Genomic DNA, 13,005 nt, shown 5'->3' with positions numbered 1-13,005 from the left:
ATTTGTACCTCTTCCATATTTTGGAATAAGTCTTTGTTTTGGCTCACAAATACTGATGCAAAATACTGAGTCATAGGCTGCAATCTAAAAACGTCCGTTTAGTTCTTAGGGTATGTGCACACGATGAGAGGCTTTTACGTCTGAAAAGACAGACTGTTTTGAGGAGAAAACAGCTGCCTCGTTTCAGACGTAAAAGCTCCTCCTCGCATTATGCGAGGCGTCTGTGACGCTCGTAAATCTTGAGCTGCTCTTCATTGACTTCAATGAAGAACGGCTCAAATTACGTTGCAAAGAAGTGCCCTGCACTTCTTTGCCGAGGCAGTCAATTTACGCGTCGTCGTTTGACAGCTGTCAAACGACGATGCGTAAATTACAGGTCGTCTGCACAGTACGTCGGCAAACCCATTCAAATGAATGGCCAGATGTTTGCCGACGTATTGTAGCCCTATTTTCAGGCGTAAATCGAGGCATAATACGCCTCGTTTACGTCTGAAAATAGGTCGTGTGAACCCAGCCTAAGGTTGTGGGTATCTGCAGGTATATAGGTAAACGGTGTAAATAGGCTGCAGTTGGACATGGGCACTGGTGCTGATGAGTTACAAAGGCCCCTCTGCCACATAAGGTCCCCTTTACATATGTACAGTGCTCTGGTTTTGTTACCCGGAGGAAAATTGATGCCAGAACTGATCCTATGCTTTCTTATTGGAGCCGTTTTGGCATCCGATTCGTCAGTTATGATACAGGGCGTTTTCCTGAGCAAGACAGAAAAACATTGTATGCAGCAGGACTAGTACACAAAGTACTCAACATAATAAAACAGAAAACAACTGGTCGGACACAACTGATATATAAGACTACACACAACAATGTATAATTAAAATCCAAGGCTTCTGATCACTATCTATAGGTTTCAAAATGTTTCGATTTTGTAACATTAAGGGTATGTTCACACGCGGAGTCAAAAACGGCTCAAGATTACAGAGCTTTTTTTCAGTGAAAACAGCCTCTGATTTTCAGCTGTTTTTGAAGGTGAAAAAGTTTTTTGTGGCATTTTTTCTATACATTTTTGGAGCAGTTTTTCCATTGACACAATGAAAAACAACTGCAAAAACGGCTCAAGAAGTGACATGCTCCTTTTTACGGGGCGTTTTTTTACGCGCCGTTTGAACAAAACACTGTTTTTCCCGTTGATTTCAATGGGCAGATGTTTGTAGGCATTCAGCTACCGTTTTTCAGGCTTATTTCAAGGCATTTACGTTCTGAAATACACCTGAAAACACAGCGTGTGAACATACCCTAAAATTGAACTAACATTTATGCACACTGCCCTTAATATGTATCCGTGTTATACAAATCCATAATACGGCACCAATAGACTTCTACAGGGCCATAGTGTAGTGTACCTCTATATGCTTACGATTTTATACAGATGCGCACACACGTGTTTTCTCATGGATTCATACACAAAAACTGGTATGTTTAATCGCAAAGGGTAAAACAGATGTATTCTACCCTAGAAGTAATGCATATGGCAGCACACAGCATGCCTATGCCATGTGTATGAGCCATAATTTGACCATATGAAATCTGATACTAATTTTATCAGGCAAAAACTGCTCCACATTACCTGACCTTAACAGGTTCTTAAAAGATATTCGTTTTTGGGCATTATTGATCAATGTCCACTAGAGGGTACTCAAAGACCAGCCTGCTTATATACACTATATAAGCGCTCCAGCGAACCATGGACCTGGTTAGCAATAGGCATCATTTATATATTTTTGCATTTATGTGTTATTTTTTTTATTTATGAATCTGATAATTTATTATAACATGATCTTTCATCAGTATAAAAAAAACACGGAATAGAATTAGATTTTAAAAAAAGTTGCAAATAAACATTTAAAGGGGGAGTATGGATGAATAATCATTTCCTTTAACTCCATGCCCACAAATTATTCCAAAATTGTGCAAAAATAAATATATAAAATGCTAAAAACACAATAGTAATAACAAAGAAATACTCATCTAGTCAATCCTCAGTGCTGTAATACTTGCATCATATTGATATTTTGTGGTCATAAATCCATGATCACTGTGATCACTGTGTTACAATATATCCAGGTTGTATTATTTGTGCATTAGGCTTGTAATAGAAGGAGAATTTCTCAGGACCAGAGTGTGTGAATGTGAAGAAGAAGTGCATTTACATGACATCTCTGGGTAATAGGGACACTTTATCCGGCTATTGTCCGGGTATTCATTATGTGAAGAGCTGCGGCCTCCCGGGTGACAGATCAGCCCTACATAAACTCAGTGGAGAACTTATGATGATTTTACAGGCCTGACCATAAAGAGACCGTGGATGGGGTCTATAAAGAGACATTAATATCACACTGACTGCTCTGCCTCTACTGACAGCAGTGAGACCTCCTGCTCATACATACAATGATATTGACTCTCTCCAAACCTTATTGTGTCTGAAGGTTCCGATCCAGTCGCTTCTATTCCAGGACTGCACATTCAGTCTTGTGAAAGATGAGGCTGATGATTAGTGATGGATATTCACATATATTTATTATTGATTTTATAGGAATATAAATAATCATGTATTATTAACACTCAACCGTTAAAAAAATAATAAAATAATATATCGTAATAATGTCACTTCTACGTTCTATCATATTATTATTACCATTATTACTATTTATATGATGATTATTTTGTGTTCAACAGTTAAAACATAAATAATAATACAAATAATAATAATAATAATAATAATAATAAATAATAATAATAATAAATCACTCTTACAATGTTGAAATTATTTTATTCGTAATCAGGTTAATAATAAATAATCAAATGAATTACTATTAATCATATGATTATTATTATTACTTGGAGTATATGAATAAGTCACTGGAGTCTTTTTCAGTGTTGTTTTTTTTAATATACAGCGTTCAAGAAATAAAAAGTTCAAAATAATAAAATTACTAATACAAATAATGATAATAATTATACAAATATTATACTATTATTAACATTATATTAGTACTTTATTTGATGTCACATTATTATTCTTATTATCATACTAATTTTATATATATACACACACACATTATTGTTGTTATGAATATTAGATTTTCATTATTATTACTAAATTTGTATTATTTTGTACTACTATTTGGAAATTATAATTATTATTATCTAGGCATTATTATTGTATTATTACTATTTAGACATTGTTATTGTATTATTATTATTATTATTATTATTATTATTATTTAGACATTATTATTATTTAGATATTATTTAGATATTATTATTATTCATAATTATTATGAATCCCCCAATCTCACTGCTAATTATGAATAAAGCCTCTCCCCTCCCAGATGTTATATAACACAGCAGAGTTTCTTCATCATTCTATGGAGTCCACAATAATCATCAATATCTCCCTGCAGACTGCAGGACAATCAATGCTGAGGACGAGTCTACAATTACTGCTCAACAAGTGTCTGCGATAAATGAGGCCGCATCCCGCGACTCCTGCAGATGTGACAGCGACAAATCCCTTCTCTTATATACTGATCGTACACCTGTGATGTGAAATCCAACATCTCACCTATAATCCGAGTCCCAAGTGAAAGATATAATATCAATGTCATCTTAATATACATTGGTCAGCGACAACGGACTGTACTGTGGGACAACAAGTCCCTGCCACACTCCCACCATGACAAGACTGGGACTTGTTAAGCAAGTAATACACGGGATTTGTAAAGACAATGACAAAAAAAAAACAGCAAAAGAAAAAACATTTACCAAGTTTTTTTACACTGAGCTAAAGTAAATAATAGTTTTACACACACACACATATATATATATATATATATATATATATATATATCCGATTTCGTACTGAATATCTGTTCCCATTTCTATGAGAGGAATTACATAGGAGCAGAAAATACCCATCTGTCAGATATAAGGCACATGGTCAGAAGGAATAGAGCAGAGCTCTGAAGATCCTATACCTGTCCCCATATTATTTCTGAGTCCTATCAGACATTCCTGGGTAATTATTGAGACAAGTCCGGTGTTTTATGTTTATGTGGTCTTATCATCATCATCATCATCATCATCATCAGTTAGTAATTACTATGTACAGATCATTAATAAGTTTTGAACATTTCACTGAGTCAAGTCTATGAATTATAAGCGTGATTATCACAATTAAACCAGTTAGGTTTCTGTAGCCAGATCATAAATAACCAGGGGTTTGGAGGGGATGAATTGTGTGGTTACATGTATTCATACGTTTTGTCATTGATCCAGACTGTATTGGCTGATGGGTACAAATATTCTTTATATATCGGGTACACTATCTTTAATGTAACGTTTTACAATAGGTACAATGTTTTTGCAAAGTCAGAATAAAATATGAACAGGTGTTATTATGTATCTAGCGTGCAGTGAACCTTGAAGAGCTATGTTTTCTCCCAATATTTTGTTACAACATAACGCAATTGAACGTATTATAACAGCGGTGATTTTCCCTGACATTTGATATGTGTATAAAAAAAGAGAAGATAAAAAAAATACAGATGTGTCCGAGAATAAACGAATCAAGAATTTTAGAGAAAACCATTTTGCCCAATAGAGTCTATTTATAGAAATTAAGGTCTGATTTAGAAGCAGACTGAGCAGAACAGAACAGCAGGCAGTGGGGAATATAAGGACATGAAATATAGAGTGCAACCTGTATATATGTACACAGATAAAATGACGTTACCTAAACGATAGAGATAGATAGATAGATAGATAGATAGATAGATAGATAGATAGATAGATAGATAGATAGATAGATAGATAGATAGATAGATAGATAGATAGATAGGCACACAGGGAGGGGGATGTGGAAATGTGCCCCGTGAATACTGAAGGTGGTGTTTGTGTAATGTATATAATGTGTATATCCTGTGTGTATAATGGGACAGAGGTCTGGGAGGGAGCTGGGGACCTTGTCATTTCAGGACTATATTAATGGCAGCAGTTTGTCACTCTGGGCAATCAGGACAGGTCACATCTCATCATTTCTCATTCATTCTGGGAGACAGGCCCTCTCCTATATCCACATATAACACTCTCCATGTGGAGGGTCTCAGCACATAATATCATCTCCAGGAGAGAGAGGGTGAGAGAGAGAGAGAGGGGTCTGCAGATTTTACAATGGAAGCCTCAAAACAAAAGCTCCAGTGATGAGACCCCATTGTAGTGCCTGACGGCTGGATACACAATCTGCATTTACTGTCTCTATTGTGTTGTGCCTGTAAAGTACATACCTCCAATGTGTGCGACTATTACACCCACCGCCTGCTGCATAACTTCTCTCTGCAAAACAAGAAAGGCACATGATAGATTCTTCTCATCATTGCAGTTTTAAATGCAATAAACACACGTGTGTGTGTGTGTGTGTGTGTGTGTGTGTGTGTGTGTGTGTGTGTGTGAGAGAGAGAAATACACATTCTAATTAATACTAATACTGCTACTAATACAATATATAAACAATACTCCAAATAATCACAACAGTATTAATACTAACAATACTAGTACTCATACTACTACTACTACTAATAGTGTGACAATAAATACTATCTCTTCCAACAGTAACTACTAATAACACTACTAGTGTTACTAATGACAATACTATTAATGCTGCTACTAGTAATAATACCTCTACTACTAATAACAACAACAACAATTATACTACCAATAATAAATAATAATCTATTGCAGACTACATTTCTATTTCAGATGCAGAATCCAGAATTACACTACAAGTTGTAGCCCTTTAGAATAAGTGAGTACAATCAGATCCAGTTGAGATGAATTTGTTCTTGGTGATTTATAAGAACCCAATACATACACGGCTGCTACTGCTTCTCTGTGTATAATTATTTACTATACATCACTGTAATAGATACAGGATTATTGTAGTTTATTTTTTCTTTTGCCTTTTTAACTAAGACAAATTAATCCTCATCCCATAATGACCATCACATTTCCATTCCCCCCCTGTGATGAGATCCAGGGCTATATATTCCCTTTTAAAGCAAGAGCCTCACTAAACTCTCATTGAATGGGATTTATTTAGTGGTTGGAGAGATAAATCAGTGTGTGGATTTACAGCCATGTAAAGCACCTGACTTTATCATCAGAGCTTCATTTAGTGCAAGGAGTGACGTAGATGCAGAACAGGGGCCTGGGCTGAGGGCTGACCAATCAGGGGGCGAGGCTGGCAGGTGGCTGGCCAGTTATCAGTGCAACTGAATGACTGGGTGGCAGTGGGATGTGTGCTGGACTCAGGCTGGGGACACTCAGCTCCTCCAGGATTAATACAGCACCCAGCAGGCAGCAGCAGGGACACCATAGACTAGGCTGGATGCTTGTGGCTGATCATTGCTCCAGAGACATCAGTGCTAATCCACAGAAAGTTCCCCTGGAGGCTGCAGGACTTGTCTGGCTTTCAACACAGGGCTGAGACTGATCTGGATACTCACCACCAATGTTAGCTGTGGGGCAGATGGATACTAACAGACAGAGTGCATTCGTGCTAAGCAGTACCCCCCTGGCTGCCCTGCACAACATGGCAGAGATGAAGACAACCTTGTTTCCTTATGCCTTGCAGAACCCTGCCAGCTTCAAAGCCGCAAACTTGTCCTCCCTCAACACACACATCCCCCTGGGGACGCCTCATGGGATTAGTGACATTCTCGGCAGGCCCCTGGGCGCCACACTGGGGGCAGCGGGCAACCTGCTTTCTAGCCTGCCTCGTATTAATGGACTTGCCACTTCCACTGGGATGTATTTTAACCCAGCAGCTATGTCTAGATACCCCAAGCCATTGGCTGAGCTGCCGGGGAGACCCCCTATCTTCTGGCCGGGAGTTATGCAGAGTTCTCCATGGAGGGACCCTAGGCTGGCCTGTAGTAAGTACATCCTTACTCCCTCTGTGAATGTCTATATGAGTATTATTATTCTATATAATGTAGCATTTCTAGGACATTGCAATATTGTTATGATCTCAAAATAAATACAACATAACTACTCTAAATTGATATCTATCATGTATAACCTGGATTATGATCATTATATATCGCACTATAAACATTGTATCGTGCAAAATAACCTGTATTATGTATATTCTATGTAATGTAGCAGTTTTGTGACATTGCAACATTGTTATGACCACAGAATAAATACAAAACAACTAACACTACTGATATGTATCATTCATAATATCCTGTCGTATTATTATTATTATTATTATTATTATATATCACACTATAAACATTATGGGTTGTTACATTTTTAGTTACGAATTAGGATTCCATATTTTTTCCTGGGCATTAGAAACATTCACATTCCGGTTTCACTTATTTTCACACACGATGCTACATGATGTCATCATAAATATATTTTAGTAAGTAAATTCTCATTTTGCAAGGGTCATACCCAGAACATGACTACATTATGGTGGGCAGAGCAACCTGTGGCTCTCCAGATTCTGTGGAACCACAACCCCCAGAAGACTGACAGCACTGATGCATAGTATAATGGACACTTTATAATTTGCTGTTGTTACTGTTGATGTCTTTAGCACAAGCCGGGATGCTGCTGGACAAGGACGGGAAGAAGAAACACTCCAGACCCACATTCTCAGGGCAGCAGATTTTTGCACTGGAGAAAACCTTTGAACAGACCAAATACCTGGCAGGGCCTGAGAGAGCACGACTGGCATACTCCCTGGGTATGACTGAATCTCAGGTGAAGGTAAGAGTTCTGGACTTTTATTATTACGGATTTGTAATCCACTTATTACAGAAAAGTTCTGGATTTCTCAGTATATGAACTGATGTAGTAACAGCATAAATATTAGTATTATATTATATTATTATTATTATTATTATAATAACAAAAATATCTATATATGCAGAGAGCCATATTTAAGCACTTCATTTTTATATATATATATATATATATATATACACACACACAAACATAAATATATATACACACACACACAAATATATATATATATATACACACACACACACACACACACACACACACATTACAATAATATTAGTCATTGTAGACTGTAGAATAGTAAACAACTCTTCTTATCCAATTATATAATTGCTAAGGTTTAATCTATACATATTATATTTTATTATTCTCACTCTGTAGAGGGTTAAAAACAAATACAATGCAAGGCCTGCTCATAGGAGCTTACAATCTAAATCTATCATAGTAATAACAATGATCAGGTTTTGTTATATAATATCTTTTGGAAGACCAGATTAACATGAGCCGGTACTGATAGGTAGTAATAATTATAGATGACAAGTTCATTACAGATAACGACAAATCACTGAGCTGTCACGTTTATTCTACATTTCAATTACAACCACGTAGGGAATTAACTCCACAATTGCGTTTCTTTAGAAGGGATCATTTCATTTAATATATTGTTTTATTTTTATTGTCGATAGATTTCTCGGAAAAGTCAAAGAATTAACTTCCTGAAACACAAAGCCGATAGGAAATATATTTTTGGACTAAATATTCACTGGAATATAACAATAATAATGATGATAATAAAGTATATTCCCGAACTCTTATAGTCCGGCAGTCTTTCTCTGATCGGCTACAGTACAGGCGACATCCTAGACACCAAATTAGCAAAATAGTTGCTTCTTTTAAAATGCTCAGAATACAGAACCACATATCCCAACAGACTGCAGAAGTTAGTGTGTCTAGAGTATATATATATATAAAATCTTCCCATTACTACGTCTCTTTTCTATTGGAATAAGTTATTCTTATTTCTTTTCATATTCTATTTATTGGCAGAATCAGACCGTTTAGATGGTAACTATCCACGGTGTGTGAACACAGTTTTTGTCTACGGAGCCTGTATATTTCTTTATATGTACAGTAGATGTGATTATTTCTTGCTGGTTGGCGGGATATTCTCCTATTATTCAGGTGTACTGGATAATAAAAGTAAACTCTAAGCTACATTACACCCATGGGGGCTTGTGTGGAAGCGGCTAGAGCCTACAATATATTATAAATTTCGATATATATATTTATTTCAATATAATATTTTATTTATATGTTTCATTATAAATAGTAAAGGTGCAAGGAACTAACAATGGAGCAATTGGGAGGCAATACATGTAATATGTAATACAAGTCTAATTTTACTTTATTAATTTCTACTATTAAACAAAAATTAATAATACAGTACACAAAATATATGTTATGTAAAAATATACAGTATTGTAAACCCAATGCAATTTAGTTTGGATTTGACGAAGTATTGGAGAGCAAAACCTGAGGCATTACCCTAATGTTCTGAATGTGGTCTTAAAGCCTGCAGTATATAATTTTTACATGGTAGTGTCACATGCTGCAGACTAGACGTATCTGGATCAACTATTTTCAATATATATATATACATACACACACACACACACACACACACACACAGAGTTATATAATATAGAATTACATCACATGACTATACTACTGTATGTTGTTGCTGTATGTGGCCGTGTACAGCGTCTGTATATCCATTATATGACTATTTTGTGTATCGTGTAGGTATTAGTGTTAGGTTTCGATCAGTAAAATTGTATATATTATACAATATAGCATCAGTAATAATAATAGTAGTAGTAGTATATTTAGTGATACTTTATTGTATTCAGGGTCATGTATTATATCGTAGTAGCCGCACATCATATGCAGTTCCAATAATAATTATTGTGATTTAGTAATATATAATGTACCAATAGTTTATAGATTGCATATAATATATCGGTAATACATTATTTTAGATAATGTTCTTACAGTACAGTTACTGTATATAATAATGTAAATGGTTTAAGTAATACTCTATCAAATTATTATTATTATTATTATATGACTGACTTAAAAGGTAATGCATTATTACTGTGTACCTTATTATTTATATGCTGCATAAGTATTGTATAAATGGTACTTTATGTATGGTATAAAACAAATACAATTCATATTCTATAGATACTTTATGCACGTTATATAGGTGTATTATTAGTAGCAGTATTGTATCATATATATCATACATTGTATGTAGTGCTCTGCTATGATACATGGTTTCTCATGTGTGATTATTCTGCTCCATGTAGGTTTGGTTCCAGAATCGTAGGACAAAGTGGAGGAAAAGACACGCAGCAGAGATGGCCACAGCCAAGAAGAAGCACGACTCTGAGACAGAGAAGATGAAAGAGAGCTCAGACAATGAGGATGATGATGAGTACAACAAACCCCTGGACCCCAACTCAGACGATGAGAAAATCTCCAGGTTGTTGAAAAAGCACAAAAACACAAACTTGAATCTGCTGAGTCCATGCAGCAATAACTCGGACACCTTGTGATCCTCTCCTCCCAGAGACTGCACCCCTTCCTTCCTGATTTCTCCACCAGAGCCTGCAGCTCGTTCTGCCCTCCTTCCTGATTTCTCCCCCAGATCCTACACTTCTTCTAGCCCACCTTCCGTACTTCTCCCCGGAGACTGCACCAATTCCAGCCCACCTTCCTGACTTCTCCCCCAGAGCCTGCACCTCTCCCAACCCTGCTTCTTGACTTTTCCCCAGAGCCTGCACCTCTCCCAACCCTGCTTTTTGACTTCTCCCCCAGACCTTGCACCTCTTCCAGCCCTCCTTCCGGACTTCTCCCCCAGACCATGCACCTCTCCCAGCCCTCCTTCCTGACTTCTCCCCCAGACCTTGCACCTCTCCCAGCCCTCCTTCTTGACTTCTCCCCCAGATCTTGCACCACTTCCAGCCCTCCTTCCTGACTTCTCCACCTAGACCTTGCACCTCTTCCTGCCCTCTCTAGTTCAGAGCCTCCAGAGAGAGAGCGCCTCCTCACGATCTCCTTCATCCCAGGAACTGCACCTCGTCCCTCTCTTCCTCACCTCTTTATAAAGCGCTTTACCAGCTGAGATGACCAGGGTATTCACATTATAAATAAGAGTTGTAAGTGTATGTAAGTGCTATGTGTTGTACAGACTAAATTGTATGTTGAGATGTATATATATTTTTTACAGAATAAGTTATAAAAATGATCTTATCGCTTGTGTAAATTGGACTGAAGACTCTGAATCATTCCCTGTCAGGGGGAGAAGGGTTAAATAATCCATATCACCCTTCCGACCCCATGTCATTCTATTACTACACAGCCCCTATATGAAAAGACGTTTTGTTACTTTTTGTACAGATTTTCCTGTCACTTTGTATATAGAAGATTATAGACTTTTTTTCTGGTGTTATTTTCCAATGCAATAAAATGAAGCTCTTTTTCATTCCTTTCAAGTCCCCCACAAAATGGCCTGTACCCCAAAACCTGCCAAAAATACAGTGACAGGAAAACCAGAATCATTTGATTTTGACCTGGATTAAAATATTGTGCTCCAGTGACTGGAAAAAAACAACTTTGTATATTAAAATAAATTATTTAACAACTTATCTAGAGATTGCCGCCTTATGTCCTATGTTTACAGTTTTCTACAATATTCTCCTGGAATTTTACTCAAGTCCATGATTTTACCTTTAGTTGTAATATTTCATTGTATTAGATATTTTACAGATTCTATGTACAGGTGCATGTCCCATTAATATTATGTTCTATATGAAATCGTTTAGCACCTGCTCTATGGTTGTTGTACATATATTGGAAAATTGATTTTCCGGAGAGGCGAACCTTGGTGTTTACAATTAGGTGTTTTTTACGGGTGGATTCACACATGGCAGACTTTGTTGCAGAAGTTTTTGCGACAGAAAATCAGTTTCATTTATATGAATGGGGCTTGCAAAAATTCATGCACCTGCTGCAGAAACACCATTCAAATAAATAGAATGGATCTTTAGTCGCACAAAGTTCACACGTAGCGTAAACACCGTGGAATTTCCGGCCGGATTTTCTGTGCAGACATTTCGCAGCGTATTACAGTAGCAGCAAAGTGGATGAGATTTGAACAAATTTAAGACACCCGCTGCAGAAAAATAATTAGAAAATATCTGCGGAAATTGATTTGCGGTGCGGATTCTCAATTTGCAGCATGTTAATTTCGATTGTGAAAATGCAGCGAAATTTCCGCACAGAAAAAACTGTTGGAAAGTCTGCAGTGTTTAAGCTACGTGTGAACGTACCCTTAAGGATGAATTCACACACGGCAGATTTTTTTTGCAGATATTTCTAGACTGTCCCATTCATGCACATGCTTCGAAAATAACCCTATTCAATTATATGGAATGGATTTTTTAGTTACAGAAATATCTACCGTGTGTGAACTTAGATTAAGACCTTTCTATTATCCAAATTATATATACAGGAGTAATAAATAAATAAAATTAAAAAAAAAAAATATATATATATATATATATTTATTTATATGTTGTGTATATTTTCAGTATTTATCTATCTTATACACAACTACAAAACTATTTGGATATGTTCACACCTGGCAGATTTATTGCAGACATTTCTGAAAGTTCATTTAATACATCTGAATGGAGTTGTTTGTGCAGCATGTGCAGGGCTTTTTATAAAACCCATTGAGATGTCACATATAGTGGTGACCTTACTATATCTGCGAGGAATCTGACTGAACTCTTAGGACGTGGCGGACTTGCTGTTGAATTGCAGTCCGCAGTGGAATTCTGCAGCAGCTGTTTTTTTACATTTCTTTCTATACATTTTTAGGAAACTTAGTTCAGGCGTTGCAGAAAATAACTGTGTGGAATTTAGGCTGCGGTGCAGAATTTTCCCTCCGCATCATGCTCATTATGTTGTGGAGAAGAAGCGGAATTTCACTGCGGATTTCAGCCTTTGCAATGCAAAAACTGAAATCTGTGGCAAGTCCGCTGTGATATCTGCAACGTCTGAATT

General features: G+C 36.6%; 1 protein-coding gene across 1 annotated transcript; it reads left to right on the top strand.

Annotated features, from left to right (window-relative positions):
• Positions 1 to 6,377: 6,377 nt before the first annotated feature.
• NKX6-2 (NK6 homeobox 2) lies at positions 6,378 to 11,570 on the top strand. The gene is made up of 3 exons (XM_075842377.1): positions 6,378 to 6,992; positions 7,664 to 7,836; positions 10,242 to 11,570. Exons 1-3 carry the CDS (start codon positions 6,569 to 6,571, stop codon positions 10,488 to 10,490), a joined length of 846 nt encoding a protein of 281 aa, XP_075698492.1. The 5' UTR covers positions 6,378 to 6,568; the 3' UTR covers positions 10,491 to 11,570.
• Positions 11,571 to 13,005: the final 1,435 nt, after the last annotated feature.

Source organism: Rhinoderma darwinii, chromosome 11 (genome assembly GCF_050947455.1).
Source record: "Rhinoderma darwinii isolate aRhiDar2 chromosome 11, aRhiDar2.hap1, whole genome shotgun sequence".
Classification (NCBI taxonomy): Eukaryota; Metazoa; Chordata; class Amphibia; order Anura; family Rhinodermatidae; genus Rhinoderma; species Rhinoderma darwinii.
The sequence above is the reverse complement of the archived record's forward strand: the minus strand, read 5'-3'. Positions and strand labels throughout refer to the sequence as shown.

What these genes read in the sequence shown, in the direction of transcription:
- NKX6-2 (XM_075842377.1), top strand. Translation starts at nt 6,569, where the DNA reads ATGTTAGCTGTGGGGCAGATGGATACTAACAGACAGAGTGCATTCGTG. An exon ending in GGACCCTAGGCTGGCCTGTA is followed by an intron (nt 6,993 to 7,663) that starts GTAAGTACATCC and finishes TGATGTCTTTAG; the next exon opens with CACAAGCCGGGATGCTGCTG. An exon ending in TGACTGAATCTCAGGTGAAG is followed by an intron (nt 7,837 to 10,241) that starts GTAAGAGTTCTG and finishes TGCTCCATGTAG; the next exon opens with GTTTGGTTCCAGAATCGTAG.